Genomic DNA, 17,605 nt, shown 5'->3' with positions numbered 1-17,605 from the left:
AAGTCCTACATTTCAATAATATTTTGCCATTTTCGCCTATTTCAGTTTCAACAAGTGCTGTGGCATTTTTCTCAAGCCACCAGGGGCAGTGGCAGGCTAGTGTTATTGTTAGATACATTAGCCTATTTAGCAAACCAGCTCGAAAACAAAACTTTACATTGTATTGCACGCACAGCAACACCGTGCAATGCATAAATTGGTGACCGGACTAAAGAAGCAATGTAAACACGTGTGTGAGAGCATTTAAAATTAACATTAAAACGACCAACGTAGTACAAATTAAAAAAAGAAAATACATCTCAATATGGGCGCAGCCATCTTTGGGTCGTACGTTCGTCCTCGTTTAGCTCGGTGTACTCTGAGGTACCCTGAGCTGGACGGCTGAAATTCCGACCAAAAGGGGGTGTGTCTCGGTGAAATGTCGCAAGATAGCTGCGAGATTTACACTTTCCAACTGGGGCGGTCGGTTTCCGAGACGAATGGAAGCAATAGATCAGGCTCAGTATAGCCTAATTATACTCTTAATTTTTGGCTTGAATTGATTTATTTAATGAAAGTATGCTAGATTAATTACTGTGTACATTAGCAATAGCAAATGTTATGTAAAAAAAGATTCACAAATAAGTAACTGTGAAGAATTGCGAGAAATATATATATTGTCCTCAGGTCCACTAGGGGGCGATGAGTAAGTTGTTACCTGTTGGGAATGCAATAGATGGAAAGAAGAAGAATTTAGTCCTGTTTACTGTGAGAGATGATGTGATCGTGATATACACTGTGTTCGTCAGGAACAAAAAAAACCTTCCCCCATGTTCCGGAAGAAGCCTCCCGTAAGTTAGTACAACAAAACAATTTATTTCAACAATTAGAAGAAACTGCTGAATGCTATCAGTGGGCTGTCTTGCCGATGTGAATGAGCAGTTCACTCAACTCAGCAGTTCAGTAAACTCCAGGTTGCTGTCCATGGAGGATAGGTTGGCTGCTTTGGAGTTGAAAAACTGTGCGGGAGACTCTAAGAAGAGAAGACGAATGCACAATCCCAAGATTGCGGTAAGAATATGTTCCGTGACTGCTAGCTAAGCTAAAAGTAGCCTAAAAGCAAAGGTTTTTTTTTTTTAAGTAGCCCAAGCTAAAAGTAGCCTAGTAGCCTTGTAAAAGAACAAGTGAGCAGAACCAGTATAAGTTGCTTTATAAAAGTGTATTTTTTTTCTTGTAATTTACAGGAAGCAGTACGCCGTCTTCACAACTCGGAGACAAATTGTAGGCGCTACGAACCGGAGCAAGGGTAAGATTAAAAGAATATGCTTTCATTCTGCTATATAAGGAAATAGATACGTTAATAGATACCGATCTTAACCGTACATTTTGTTTCCACAGACTAACCTCGCCTCATAACAAGGCTGTGACCTCCTATTTGCTCGGAGCTATGTCTGCAAGTCCAGATTTACACGATGCTGATAATGACGACATTGTGTGTAAGTAACTTTTACTGTTTTCTCCTTCCTTGTTTAATTTTACTGTGACTTACGTTTTTTTATTCATACCCCTCTCATTTAATTGTTTTCCAGCTGCCTGTAAGACCTATTACGAGACAGTACGCAGGAGCTTCAGGTACCAACAACCAGACCTTGCACCGCAGGCGGAAGCTGTGAAGAGTTCAGCTCGGAGTCGATCGAGAAGAAAGAGGGTAAGACTTTTTTTGGTGACTATTTTTCAGGTGCATTAAAAGATGTGTTGTGTCCATACGCAGTGCATCGCGCATTACTGATTGTCTTTATTGATTGTTTTTACAGCTGCTGGAAGCTGGACAGAGTGTGCTAGATGAGGAAGAGGGGGAACTTTGGTAGTCCGGGCCAAATTCAGACAGAATGCCGCCAGTTAACTACAGCACAGAGGTGGCAAACAGCGACTTCACGGTGCTGTAGGATTTTGGGCTTCTCGTGAGCTTCCCATTTGTTGTGTGGGCAGATCTTGCTTTCTACATAGTTGTGTGTTTGTGCTAATAAAGCTCTTTCTTTGAATAAACATGTTCCTGGCAAATTTTCCTTTCCTCAATAAATTCATTCATGTCCTTGATGGTAATAAAAGTGTAGTCCATAGGATAACAATGACATGAATATACAACATAATAGCATATCTTATGAATATATATATATATAAATTATATTATTATTACATTTATAATGACCCAGGGTGACCAATAGTGACAGATCTGCCAACCAATCACAAGTGATTTTTCTTGTTTAAAAGTAATGGTTTCATCCAATACTGAGTAAGGAAATTCAAGCCAGGCCTAGTCAGGCGCGGTTTCGCTGCTATTCGTATGCTAAATAGGTCCATTAGCACTCCGCTGCGAGCTCTCCACATATGTCATGGTTCGTTTCCGACAATACGTGGCACAGAAATGCGACGTTCACAGGCTGTAAATTGTTGTTAACTGCCGGAAATTAGGGAGATTTCCGGGCGTTTACGGGGACGAAAATCCCACTTTTCATGCAGTGAAGAAGGGAGGAAGAAGAACAACCTCATATTCTTCACAGACTCCATATACATCTGGAAGGAAAGTCTATGCAAGAAATATCCTTACATCTCCAGTGAGGGCATCGGCTCAGGAGGCCGATTGAAGATTTGTAAAGATAAACACATGAACAAGGATGACCCCCTGCTCACCATCACCTACTACACAAAGGGAAAGGTGATGGTCCATGGGGGTGAAGCAAACTTGAAATCCTTTGAAGAAGTTTTCTCCCTGATCAAAGCTGAGGTGGACACCAAGAGGTACAATGTTCCGTGTGACAGTGAAGATGATGAGAGCCCAACAGAGAACCCCACCACCTTGTCCATCTCTGCCCCTCCCACACCTGCCAGCTTCACCAACCAGCTGAAGGAGAGTATGGCCCTGCTGGAGCTGGACTTTGCTGAATTCAAAGAGCTGACCCAGGCCAGGCTGTCTGCCCCCCTAGACAACATTGTGCAGCATCTTCAAGAGGAGCTCCAGCAGCTCAAGAGAGACAACCAGGCCTCGACATCTGAGCTAAGAGGAAGTGTAGAGGCACTAAAACAGGAGAACAGTGTGCTCCGGGCTCAGTTAGCCAAAGTGAAGGAGGACGCTGAGAACAGAGAAAGGAACGACACCTGACAGACCAACTCTCAACAGTCCCCACAAAGACAACTACAGAGACAGAGACACAGACTTTCCCTGCTAGTCTTCCAAACCCCTGCCTTGTCTCTGTCCCACCATCTCTGCTCTGCACCCTACCAACACCCACACAGCCAGCTCCCAACAGCCAACTCTGTCCATCCCAGCTGCCCTTCACTCAGCCTGAAGATCAATCCCCACAAGTGGTCCTGCTGGCTGACTCAAATGGGAAATTCCTGGACACCAACAAGCTTTTTCCTTTTAAGAAAGTGCTGTCTAAACGTTGCAGCACCACAGACCAGGCAATGAAGCTGTTGAGAAAGGAGACCCTCGGGAACACTCAATGCCTGGTGATCCACACAGGAACAAACGACCTGCACAACCTCCGAAGGGACACTGCTGAGGCAGTGAGGAAGATGGCGGAGCCGGCCACCAAGGAATCCCCTGGGACCTCTACGATGGACTCCATCTACACAGAGAGAAGGTGAATATCTTTGCAAAGACCCTCAAAGACACGGCCCTAGGATGCAGCCCTTCCACCCTCTCTTCTACCAGAAGCTTCAGAGACCATCACAGACCTCCCCCCCGCCCCCATCACCAGCCCCGGATCATCCCCCCTGCTGTGAGGAGACACACCAGCTCAGCCCGGACCCCACACTACCCACACGCCAGAACAGAACCAGCTGAGGCCACTTTCCCCCTCCTCAGTCCCTGCCCAACAACCCCTTATAGAGCATCGGCAGCAGAGCCATGGAGCAGCACGTCCCCCTCCCCACCCACAGCAGCAGAGCTATGCTGCAGCTGTAGCCCGGCCTGCTGTCACAGCCCCTCCCCCTGCTACCTGTGAGAGATATCGGGGGGGATTTTGGTGTGGTATAAAGGAGATCTTTGCAATCAGATCTCACCAGTAAAACAGGGTAAATCGCACATTTGGTTGAGGTTAGATCAAACCCTAGGCATAACTGATAGGGATCTATACCTCTGTGCAATTTACATACCCCTAGTGGATTCTCCTTATTTTGAAGAGGACATTTTTGACACCCTAAATTCAGAAATCGCCTATTTCCAGGCCCAGGGAAATGTACTTGTAACTGGAGATCTGAATGGACGTACAGGAATTGAACCTGATATCACTGACACACAAGGCAACAACCATGTATTCGGTCAGGCCCCACTGTTAACCACACCAAACATCACCTGTCGGAATAACCTTGACTCAATATTAAATCAAAGTGGCAGGGCATCTCTGTCTGGCCTTAGGCCTGTACATAGTTAATTGTAGGTTCAGAGGGGACTCTTTAGGGAGGTTCACATACTCCTCAGCTCCTGGGTCTAGTGTTATAGACTATGCAATCACTGACATGGACTCCTCAACTATCAGTGCATTCACTGTCAGACAGCAATCCCCCTTTTCAGACCACAACCAAATTAATGTGTTCTTTAAATTGTCAGGTCAAATTAGTGACACAAAAAGGGAACCCAGTAAGCTGTATGAATTAAATCCTTCTTACAGAAGCCCCAGAGAGTGGAGACAAATTCATCAAGGCTTTGAACTCCCCTGATCTGATGAATTACATATCAATACATAATCAAAATCAATATGTCCCTACCAGAGATGGGGTAAACAAGGCTATTGAGGATATCAATATGATATTTCATAAGGCAGCTATTAGGGCTGACCTCATAAAGCAAAGACGGAGACCTGTTAAAAGGCAAAATACTGACAAAAGTTTTGATCAAGAATGCAAACAATCAGAAAAGAGCTGAGAAAAATAGCAAATGAGAAACATCACCAACCGAACAACCCAGCCCTGCGCATTCGATACAATTAAATTTTGAATACATATAAATACACAATTAGGATCAAAAAACAAAATTATACCCAATTGAAACTTGAAGATATTGAGAATGCCATTAACCAAAATCAATTCTGGGATATGTGGAACAAGTTCAACACAAAGCAACAGCAGACATTACCCATCCAAAACGGTGACATCTGGAGATCACATTTTGCAAATCTGTACAAAGACATACCAATCAATCAAATCAATTCAGATCAGTGTATTATGAAAGAAAAACTCAAAAAATTAGAAGAAACAATTAAAGACAACCAAAACCCCCTTGATTTCGAAATTACTTGGGAAGAAATATCCACACAGACAAAATGTCTGAAGCCAAGGAAAGCTTGTGGTCCAGACAGCATTAGAAACTAAATGCTCAAAAGCAGCACCCCAGAAATGCAGGGTGCAGTGTTACATTTGTTCAATGTTATACTACAGGCAGGATGTTTTCCCAACATCTGGTGCAAAGGGCTCATTTCCCCCATTCATAAGAGTGGGGACAAATCAGACCCTAATAACTACCGTGGCATCTGTGTCAGCAGTTGTCTAGGTAAACTATTCTGTAGTATTCTTAACACAAGAATACTGGATTTCCTTGAGGAACAGTTAATCTTAAGTAAAAGTCAGATTGGCTTCCTCCCAAAACACCGCACCACCGACCATGTATATACCCTTCACACTTTAATCAACAAACATGTACAACAAACTAAGAATGGAAAAATATTCACCTGCTTTATTGATTTCAAGAAAGCTTTGGACTCTATTTGGCATGAAGGGCTCTATTACAGACTTTTAAACTGTGGTATAGGTGGTAAAATGTATGATTGGAAAACGTGTGCTGTTAAAACTGGAGACAAACTAACTGATTTCTTCCCCCAGAGAAGAGGCGTTCGGCAGGGTTGCAATCTAAGTCCGACTTTATTTAATGTGTATATAAATGAACTGGCTGTTGAGTTCGATAAATGTGCTGCTCCGGGCCTCTCCCTCCTAGATAGAGTGTTTTATGCTGATGACCTTGTTCTACTGTCTCTTACTGGACAAGGACTACAGCTACAACTGGACGTAGTAGAAAAGTACTGTCAGAACTGGGCCCTGGCAGTAAACATGAAGAAAACCAATGTCATGATCTTTCAAAAACGCCCCAGGTTTCATGAGAACAAACACCAGTTTACAATAATCAATAATCATGTCATGGAACACAGCATGAGTTATACCTACCTTGGTATAACCATAACAGCATCAGGGAGTTTCAACATGGCAGTGAATGCACTAAAAGACAAAGCTCGAAGAGCTCTATATGCAATTAAGAGAAAAGTTTATAATTTCCATATTCCAATAAAAATCTGGCTTCAAATATTTAATAGTGTCATCCAGCCCATTGCGCTGTACGGTAGTGAAGTATGGGGTCTACTCAGTCATCAGAGCTTTACCCGTTGGGACAAACATCCAACAGAATCTCTACATGCAGAATTCTGAAGATACATTTTACACGTACACAGAAACACACCAACAAATGCATGTAGAGCAGAATTAGGCAGATACCCACTGATAATTAACATTCAGAAGAGAATGTCACCCAAGAGCTGAGCCCAGAAAAGAGTCCCCTATGTCAGTTGGTACTGAGGCTAACTGCCCCCTCTCAAACACACTCTGACCAGCCTCACAACAACACTGCTCTACAAACAGTAATCAGAGTAAAGCAAATTATAGCACAATGTAAAGAAAGCTATCAGGACCATTGGGAAGAAACAACTAAAAGCCAGAGTAGATTGGAATGTTATCTTGCCCTTAAAAGAGATTATGAATTAGTAGAATATCTCTCCACTGTCAGAGATAGAAAGCAGAGACAGATCCTAACCAAGTACAGGCTCAGTGACCACAAACTGGCAATCGAAACAGGAAGACACAAAAAATCATGGCAACCAAAAGAAAACAGAAAATGTGGTCACTGTTCGACAGGTGAGGTTGAGACAGAGATGCACTTTCTCCTACAATGTACAAAATTAAATAATACGAGAAAAATGTATCTGAACAAGTTCAGGTCTTTGGTACCAGATTTCAAAGAACTGAACGACGGAGAAGGAGAGCGGGCACGCCTTGCTGCCCAGTATGTATTAACATGCCACAACCTGAGGGACAGTGAGTGATCGAGGCACACACACACCCACACCCACACACACACACACACACACACACACAGTACATAACTAATGTTCATAATGTATATATCTTTGATTTATTGTATTGTATTTGAATGCTTTGCTTTGGCAATATTGTTTTTTAAAAAACTTTCATGCCAATACAGCCCATTTTGAATTTGAATTTGAATTTGAGAGAGAGAGAGAGAGAGAGAGAGAGAGAGAGAGAGAGAGAGAGAGAGAGAGAGAGAGAGAAAAAGAAATATCTACTGTTGGAAGACAAAGGGGCACTGCGGCTATATGAAAGGTGCATGGAGTTAGTCGTGAGTCTGAAGCTCTTCTTGACCCATATTAAACTGCTTCAGGCCTAGTTTGCAGATTCAGTCACTTATGAGCACTGTCTTTGTAGAGACATAGGAAGGGGAGGAATAATTGTCCTTTGACTGGAGAACAAAAAGCATCTTAACAGTGAAAAGAGTGGGACATACGCTGGGATGCCAGCTCGCGCCAGCACTTCGGCCTTCATTGCGTAGAGGCGCTCGCTCTTACTAACACCTAGCTTGATCTTCACTCGGTCGTGGGCGTTGTCTTGGAAGAAGAAGCCGTTGTGGATGACAAACTCGGCATTGGATCTTGTGCCATAGAAGATGTAGATCTACAGGAAGAACAAATCAAACCAACTATCATCACCCGTCTTTAGTTTCTTTCAAGTAACATCCAAATAATACACAGAATCTGAACCCTTTGAACAACAGACTGACTCACACTGACAAGGCTGCCTGCAGATTTGTTTTATTGGCCTTAGGAGCACAGATATCAGCCGATACCCTTGTAAATGTTACGTTTTAATCTACCCATTGTTTAAAAAAAAGTTAATTTCATTCAAGTCAAAACAATTAGAAAAAAGCCACACTGCACATGCGCACACTGAGACAGGTGATAGGAAGACAACCTGCAGTTGACTACAACTCGTTACATTAACCTTTAAGTGCAATAGTGAGTATATGAATAATTAACATGATACATGATACATGGTGTAGTTTTATCACAAAAGTTAGCTTAAGTGAGGTAGCTAGCTGAAATGACTGGTGCAATAAAATTTGTAGGGGGCGCTATTGAGACATTTTCCACGCACATGTCCGAGACCCATAAATTTGCCAAGTTTCGCCACAAGTGACCTGTGCGCAGATTTTCAGGACTTTTCGAATATGATAAAGCCTCCAGAGAGGCATCTGAAATGTCCGAATAATAATAATAAGAAGAAGAAGAATGCCTACAATTACAATAGTTATCACATGATTTGTGCTCGGGCCCTAAATAATTTAAAATTACTGAAAAATAATAGGTACATTCAACTTAAAAAAATACATCTGGATTTAGATAAATTAATTTCGGGCAACCACTTGACATAATAACATTTTAAAAAAGTTTTTCAGTGCAGATATTTGGCCTGATTTATCCATCACTACTACATATGAATTGAATTGAATTATTAAAACATTTTAGGGACTTGAGTCATGACCTGAATTCTGTAAAGATCAAAACTTCCATACATTTTATGGACTGGCTGATGTAAATAGAAAGTATAAACTGACCAACTTCTCTGATTGGGCAAGTAAAAAAAATGATTAACCTTGAACCATGTCTTCCTGCTTTAACCTTACTTAGCTGCTGTTTGTGTGTGTGTGTGTGCAGAGAGAATCAAGACAGACAACCAACGTATAAAAGTAGCAGTAGAGAGTGACCTGTTCGTTCTCCTTGTAGTCCTGCAGTGCCACACATTCACAGCGATCATCCTCCAGGTTGTAGCCGGTGGTGATCTGCAGGCCAACAACAACTTTAACCAATTCAACCTTTACCACTGCTCAATAAATTCACCTTTTTGTTCATCAAAAAAAAACTTATTTTGGCATTCATTACCATCCATGTTCCCACCATTTCGAAGAAATCCTTGTCCAGGAGTTTCTTGACAATTCATATAATTTACGGGTAGAGTTAGAATTGAGTTGTGACACATTTTACTGTTACTAGTTTGCTGTTATTCCAGTTTTATTCTAACCGAGGTTTACCTAGGCGTAGGAGTGAGGGGCTAAAATATACTTAAACATTTCGATGCCATTTTAATCAATTTCTAGGTTTTTCCATGACTGGAAATCTAGTCTCTAACTTTCCAGTGTTCCAGGACATGTGGGAACCCTGTGATTGTATGTGTTTAACAACTAATTTGTAAGAGAGGTGCAAAAAAACAATAATGTAATACATCCGTCAAGGCAATACACAACATTATTTAATTGTACTGTTAAATAAGTTAACATTTTATGTGTTATAGCAGTCAATTTGTTATCACGGCATGGGCAGAAAGTTTTCCAAAGTTTTCAACTTCAAGCCTTGTCTCTAATTATGGCACACTTTTAAAATTCTTTGAGAAATTCTTCATAAAGTATGCACGTGTGAGTGTGAGATAAAGACTTTACCAGTCCATTTGTGTGGTTACACATGTCCCAGAGGGGGATGAGAGCCAGAGTGACCCGGCTGCCGTCCTCAGTAGGGATCTGGTTCTGGCGAGTCATGACCGAGGACACGGCCCACCTGTCACATACAATCAACCAATCTTTGTTACAGTGAACTTTATTTACCACAATGACATCCCACACAACAGCAGCTCTTGCTTCATGAGGAAAAAGTATCCAACACTGGTATTGCCAAAGAGAGAGAAGGCTTGCATCATATGAGGATGAGAAAGAGTGCAGGGCGAACAGAGCAGAAAAGGAGAAAAAGAGGAGAAGGAAAATGGAGAGAGAAAGGCAGGGTGAGGAGAAATTAGAGGAATAATTATTTTTTGGCCCACTTTCTTCCTCCTTTAGTTAAATTCCAGTTGATTACTACTTGGTAGTTGTGTTTGGTAGATTTGGCCATTTCACAATCAGAATTCTGAATGTGGATATTGTACATAATTAATAATTTGTTGAGGGAACAGGTGCACAGCGCAGCATTGAAGATGTTCTGCGCACACACACACACACACACACACACACACACACACACACACACACACACACACAGTACAGTCAGCTTTAGTTTATCTTCAATGAAGTTTAGCATTTGCGCCCATTTTGGATTTTATCATCGCAAATGGTGGTGGCAACTGGTAGCCCATAAGTAGCCTATGACAGTGGCTCACAATCTGGGGGTTGGGACCGCACTCAGGGGTGAATTCATCCAAATCACTGAGTTAACTATTTGGGTTCATTGTACAGTAGAGGTGTTGAAATTAATCAAATAATCGATGCATCACGATGCAGACATGGACGATGCTGCATCGATGCAGTGGCCGACCATAATCGATTATAACGCAATGATGTCGCTCGTTAATTTTTCCGGCCACGGCATAAACATTCAAATGAAAAATAACATTCTCAGTAGCCTAACCCGTTTCATCTAGACCAGTACTTCTCAAATAGTGGGGCGCGACAGGCAGGGGGGACTGACGGGGGAGGAGAGATGGAGAAGTTTCTGACAGGAGTAAAAAGAAAAAAAACGGAGGAGGCGTCAGAGGCAAGAACAGCAAGTGACGGTAACCGGCATAAACATAATAAGACCAGAAAATACGACAAAGCCTACATAGCCCTGGGTTTACCGTGAATACGGTCGGAAATGAGGAGACCTGTGTGTGTTTAATGTTTAAAAACTCTGGCAGTGGACAGCATGAAACCAGACAAATTAAGACGGCACCTGGAGACCTTACACCCCAGTTATGTCAATAGGCCACTGGACTTTTTTCATCGAAAGCTCGATGAGTATCGCCAACAGGCCGGTCATTTAGTGAGCGCGGCATCAGTTAATAAAAACGCACCGTTAGCCTCGTACAAACACCGCCACATCGCAAGGTGCAAAAAACCATCACACAATAGCAGAGGAGCTAATACTCCGGCAGCATTGGACATAGTCACAATCATAGGTGAGAAAAGTGCTGAGACACTGAATACTGTCCCTCTGTCTAATGACACGATCAGGAGACGGTGTGTGTGTGTGTGTGTGTGTGTGTGTGTTGTCTGCTGTGTTCAGACTGTTAAATAAAAAAGATTGTTTATATCTTACTACTTGTATTTTTGGATGAAAACAACCATATGAAGTAATATAGAAAACTGTATTATATTGAACTATACAGTATCTTAATGCATTCCGTCAAGTCAAATATCCTATATGGCTTTAATAGAGAAATGTATTTGAAGCATCGTGATGCATCGAGGAATCGAAGACATGATAATCGTAATCGAGATCAGTGACAATTCACACCTCTATTGTACAGTTTTGAATATATTATTATTAGTGTGCCTGAAAAGCACACAATTATTAGTGTGCCTGAAAAAGCACACTACTATTATTCCTCATACTTAATTAGTGTGCCTGAAAAGCACACTACTATTATTGCTCATACTTATTATTCTTCCGTGTCGTTTTTCAGTCCACTACTCCTCCCACAGTTTTGGTCGCACATACACAAAAAAAGGTATCAAAACGTGCAGCTCGGCCGAGACATTAGTGCTATGACATTTCTAAGCGTTTCGCCAAACAGTTTGCAGATAAATCGCCAAAAATCAGGCCAACAAAATTAATGGGTGTGTATTGGTAGAATGTGCGCAACTAGAGGGCGCGACATTATCACTAGAGTGAAGAGTGAGAGAAAAATTTGTCAAAAAAAATACATTTGTAAACCGCTCTCAAGGTCACAAATGTCAGTGTACAGAAATAATTTATAGATAGAAACGTAGGGAAATCCGATGTTGTCGCAATGATAACACTGCTGAAGCTGTCAGACAAATAGTTTTGGCATGAAACGCACTGATGCGCCAGCGACACCCTCTCACGGCCCCATCTACTGCCATGTTAATTGGAGAGGAGAAATTTCAAAAGGAGCTCGTTGCACCTGTTCTTCCTCAATCTCCCGAGGTCACATTTTTTAACTTTAGCCACTGAAACTCGTCATTCCTATGGTCAACAAAATGACAATGCTCATGGTTTTCATTTCGGTCATTCATTCCCCATGGCTCCCTGAGGCTCGCTAATAAATGTGTCAACAATCAGCCACTAGGTGGCGCTCTGGTGGCAGGTTAAATCACTGTGCGGAGACCGTAATAGTTATGAATATGAAATTCACAGGGCACGTGTAGACTGGTGCCTGTAGCTCACATACCAAAAATCGTGTTTGTAGCGCCCCCTGCAGGATTTTAAAAAAGCAGCCATGTACGAAACTGGGTAGGCACGTGTAACGTGCTGAGATGTACAAAAAAGCCTCTTGGACCCATACCCCAAAACCCACGGGAAGTCAGCCATTTTGATTTTCACTTTCGCCAAACTTTTCGCGTTGTATTTGAACAAACTCCTCCAAGGGAATTTATCGGATCTACTTCAAAATTGGTCAGTACAGTCAAACCGCGTGCCAGTGACAACTTGTCGATTTCAGCAGATTCGCCATAAAATAGTACTCATGACTTCAGTGTGCAATGTCCAATCTCCAATAAACTTCATATATTCTGAAACAGTTTTGCCCTGAACACGTCCTCATAACTTCAGCGTATGTGGTCGAATCTCAATGAAACTTCACGTGTGTTATAACAGTCCCGCCCTGAACTTGTCTACATGACAATATTAAGACATAGTGATAGGCAATAGGAAGTAAGCGCTGCGTGGCAATTTTGAGCTGATTTACGTGAAAGCGCGTGTAGCGATGGCACGTGACGCGGCCGCAGCACGCCCCAAGTTGTGTGGAGTGCGAGGTCCCGCCCAACGCTGCTTGCAGCTTTAACCCTTTAAGCGCAAAAGTGTTTTCTCCTAATAGAGTGTTATATCTCATTCATACTCCCCTCCACTAGTTGGCAGACATCCCGTACTTTGACCTTAGCTCAGAAAAAACGTCATGTTTCAATGCAAAATGTTCGAGGAAGACCCGTCCAAACTGTTGGGTGAGAAACCGGAAATAGTGCGCCACGGCGCTATTTATGCTGAAGCGGTATTGCTGGATTTAGGAGTTATTGAGACGAAATAAACGAAAATGGCAGGCAAAAAGTTGACACTTAGGGAAGTGATGGGTCTCCTATTCGCTGACTCTGATTCTGAAGGGGAAAATCTACCTTTGGGAGATGACGGCCGGTCGTTTAGTGAGCGTGATAGTCACGGTGCGTCTTTGCACCGGCGCTGCCGGGCAGAGCGAGGAAAACACACAAGCACAAACACACGACCCTTTGCCTAACATAGGTGGGATTACTACACGAACTCGTAGTATCAGTAGGGGAGCTAATGGATGTGGTAAAAGTAGCGGGGGTGGTGAGAATAGCGCTGGGACCAGCGTTAGTGTTCACTCTTTCTACCGCGCCGGTCACGGTGCGTCCATGCGCGGCAGTGGCTCAGCCATCCGATGCGGATGTGTACCTGTCCATTTGTTAGGCTATGTGGTGGGGTCTCAATATTTTTCATATTGTCTCTGTACTGTGCCTTGCAATGAGAGGTTCCACACTCTACAAATACTACAAACTTTTATCTGGATTGATGGGCACAGATTAGGTCTCTGCAGCTAAAAGACGCCTACTGTTATTATTATTATCATATTATAATGATGATAATAATAATAATAATAATAATGAAGAAGAGAATAAAAAAGAAAAGAAAAAGTGTCCTCCAATAGGGGGGGTGGTACATGGACAACATAACAAATGGATGGAGGTGGGTGAATCTGACGAAATAAGTTCAACTCTCTTTCAAAATATCAGGTATTCCATGGAAATTATATAATCCAATAGGGCCGTCGCCATATGACGTCATAATATGCAAATTAGATGGGAAAATTTACTCCCTAGATAAACTTTAGGTCATTCTCAATATTTGTCTCATTTACACTTTGTATCTATCTCAAACCACTTTCAAGCAAGAGCCTCCTGAAATTTAGATGTCAAAATCTAGTATTTTTCAAAATAAAACCCGGCGCCTAAAGGGTTAATTATTATTATTATTATTATTATTATTATTATTATTATTATAGACTTTAAAAAACTGTAAAAAAAAACCAGAATGATCATTTTTTATTTGCTCCAGTTTATAGGAGCTACTCACATAAACAAGTAGATGATGATGTGAGTAATCAAAAACAGGCCCATTCAGCACACACAGTTATATACACACACTGACCTGTAATCATCAAATGTGAAGTTGTCCTTCAGGGGCAGTTTGCTGGCAGCGGGATGAGTCTAGGGATGGAGGGAAGAAGGTGGATGAGAGCAAAAAATTTTTTTTTTAATTTCCTTAGATTAGATTATACTTTATTCATCCCACAACGGGGAAATTCACTCGTCATGGCAGCAAGTAAGTAATTGGAGTGAAAAAAATAAATACAGATAAAATACAGATATAAAAGCTATAGTGAGTAGTGATGGTTATTGGAAACAGAAACAGAAAGATCTGCAGAACCTCTCCTTCTTACACCGAGGGTGTAACAGTCTGCTGCTGAAGGAGCTACTCAGGGACCCCACAGTGTCATGTAGGGGGTGAGAGGTGTTGTCCATGATGGATGTCAGCTTAACTAACATCCTCTTCTCACCCACTTCCTCTATGGAGTCCAGAGGACAGTCCAGGACAGAGCTCACTCTCCTGATTAGTTTATTGAGGGTCTTCCTGTCCCTGTCCGTACTGCCCCCTTTCCAGCAGACCACAGCAAAGAAGATGGCTGGAGCCACCACAGAGTCATAAAAAGTATGCAGTATGCTGGAGGGGGGCTGCCTCAAAGGGACGCTAACGAGAATGACTGGGAGTAAGGGGCCACGACTGGGGCGCGCCTGAATGTGTGTGAGTGTGTGTGGTCCGTGCAGTGTGACATCCCCTCCCCACCCCACCCCATTCCATCCCTATTTTTGCTGGGAACTATGTGCAGCTGGGAGAAAAAACAGGCAAGACCTCGACTCTCTAGTGAAGCGTCGCAGCACACACAGCTGAACTGCATGTGAAAGGGCAGACAGTGTGCCTGTTCTAATGTGTTAACATGGGAGCTGAAATAAAAAGTGGACCGGGTTCACTGACAACTGCCAACGGCTCTGATTGGTTGTTTTCTTTCAGATGTGGTGGATTGATTTTGACCAGATTTTTTTCACAGATTATCTGTCTTATGTATGATTACTGATATTTTCTCTCCCTGGTAAAGCTACTGAACTGTTTAATACTGAAGCAACTAAAAGCAAAAAAGTTATTTTTTGTCAGGTATTTTATTTCATTGGTGTTTGATTTAAAAAGAACAGAAAACATTGCGTCAGGTTAATATTCAATTCATGTACCATTGTTTTGCTCAGTTGTTTCACTTTACTCTATTCACTGTAAAGGTTATTTAAAATATAGCAATAGCACAGGTGTGCGAGTGGCAGCAGTTCAGCAAGGCAGCCGTCTCACACTGCTCATGTAGGCTTTGCAGGAGACACGGGCATGCACGAGGTACACGCTCAGGCACGCGTGTGAAGATTAAAACGGTAGTGAGGATGATGAACAGGGATCATGCTGTTGTCAGGCATATTCAATTGGATTTTGCGTGCTGACAGCGGTGGATTCTTCCTGTTTGGTCTGTGTCTCCGGAGCTCGATCAGCTGTTGCAGCCCTGCTGGTCACAAAGGTTGCGCGGAAGGGGAGGTGCATGTCTGGATAACTTGCCTCATCTGGACTGTAAAACTCTACCGGGTGCTGAGGTGGGGAAAGTCCAAATGGCTCTCCTTAACGCCCAGTCACTGTCCAATAAGACGTTTATCCTCCGTGACTTTTATGACTCCCATGAGGTGGATGTAATGTTTTTAACAGAGACGTGGTTGCATGGCGGTGAATTAGCGCCCCTGGTGGAACTCTGCTCAGTAATAAATGTGTCAACAAACCGCCACTAGGTGGCGCTCTGGTGGCATGGTAAATCACTGTGCGGAGACCGTAATAGCTATGAGTATGAAATTCACAGGGCACGTGTAGATTGGTGCCTGTAGCTCACACAGCAAAAATCGTGTTTGTAATATTTTTAGAGCCCCCTACAGGATAAGAAAAAAAGCAGCCCCAGCGCCACGTTTCACCGATATGTATGAAACTCGGTAGGCACATGTAACATGTCGAGACGTACAAAAAAACCTCATGGACCCATACCCCAAAACCCACGGGAAGTCAGCCATTTTGATTTTCACTTTCGCCAAACTTTTCGCGTTGTATTTGAACAAACTCCTCCTAGGGAATTTATCAGATCTGCTTCAAAATTTGTCAGTACCGTCAAAAAATGGTGCTGATTAAAGGTTGTGCTATTTACGACATTCCGTCAAACGGCGTGTCCGTGGCGTTGCATCAAAGTCAGCCATTTTAAATTCCGTGAATATGTGCCATCAAAGTTGGCCGTCAAAGTTGGCCATGTTGAATTTTTTTGTCATTTTCTGTGATTTTTCGCCTTGTATTTGAACTTCTCCTCCTAGGGAATTAATCGGATCTACTTCAAAATTGGTCAGTACAGTCAACATATGTTGTTGATTAAAAGTTGTGCTATTTGTGATTGTATATTGAGGGGCATGTCCTTGTTGTGCCGTCAAAGTTTGCCAGGTTGAATCAAATGTCACTGTAATGCCATTTCCAGCATCTTGCATTGATTTTCAGCGTTTTTTTGCGTTGTATTTGAACAAACTCCTCCAAGAGAATTTATCAGATCTGCTTTAAAAATAGTCAGTACAGTCAACATATGTTGTTGAAGGGCGTGTCCGTGGCGTACCGTCAAAGTTTGCCATTTTGAATTTTGCAGCCATTTTCTGCAATTTTTTGCCCTGTATTTGAACAAACTCCTCCCAGGCAATTTATCGGACCACCATCAAAATTGGTCAGTACAGTTAAAAAATGTTGCTGATTAAAAGTTGTGCTATTTGTGATTGTACCTTGAATAGCTTGCCCGTGGTGTTGCATTGAATTTTGACGATTCGCCATGAAATAGATAGTACTCAACTTCAATGTACAATGTCTAATCTCCACTAAACTTCACATATTCTGTAACACATCTACATGACAATATTCAGTAATAGTGATAGTGCCACCCACCTAGTGGTGAAAGGAAGTGTCATTTTTATACTTTACTGTGTATCTTCCAGCAGATTGACCAGATCCAGCTAAAATATTGTAAATATTGTAATTGCAAAATGTCTTAGCCACGCCCCCCAGAAAGCCCATAACCCAAAGTCCTGCCCTGAACACATCTACATGACAATATTCAGATATGATAGCACCACCTACTGGCAACAGGAAATATCAAATTTTATAATTTTAAGTTCTACTCCTATCAGGTTGATCAGATCCAGCTCAAATGTGGTCAGAAAATGCAAAACATATGGTTGATATAATTATTTATGGTAAGAGTCACATCTATGTGATCATATTCGGTAATAGTGATAGCGCCACCTAGTGGCAACAGGAAGTTATCATAACTTCAGTGTACATGGTCCAAT

At 42.2% G+C, this 17,605-nt stretch overlaps 1 protein-coding gene across 4 annotated transcripts in view; it reads right to left on the bottom strand.

Annotated features, from left to right (window-relative positions):
• setd3 (SET domain containing 3, actin histidine methyltransferase) overlaps nucleotides 1–17,605 on the bottom strand; it is a 46,666-nt gene that overhangs the window by 9,938 nt on the left and 19,123 nt on the right. For 3 of the 4 annotated variants that reach the window (XM_051383835.1, XM_051383827.1, XM_051383842.1), the window contains exons 7-10: nucleotides 14,301–14,359; nucleotides 9,593–9,707; nucleotides 8,864–8,938; nucleotides 7,607–7,773 (exon numbers count right to left, since the gene is read on the bottom strand). In XM_051383835.1, the coding sequence (XP_051239795.1) occupies nucleotides 7,607–7,773; nucleotides 8,864–8,938; nucleotides 9,593–9,707; nucleotides 14,301–14,359 (416 nt within the window). The remainder of the gene's footprint in view (nucleotides 1–7,606; nucleotides 7,774–8,863; nucleotides 8,939–9,592; nucleotides 9,708–14,300; nucleotides 14,360–17,605) is intronic. The other variant, XM_051383851.1, reaches the window with a different exon arrangement.

The sequence above is a fragment of the Dicentrarchus labrax genome, unplaced genomic scaffold (genome assembly GCF_905237075.1).
Source record: "Dicentrarchus labrax unplaced genomic scaffold, dlabrax2021, whole genome shotgun sequence".
NCBI lineage: Eukaryota > Metazoa > Chordata > Actinopteri > Moronidae > Dicentrarchus > Dicentrarchus labrax.
The sequence above is the reverse complement of the archived record's forward strand: the minus strand, read 5'-3'. Positions and strand labels throughout refer to the sequence as shown.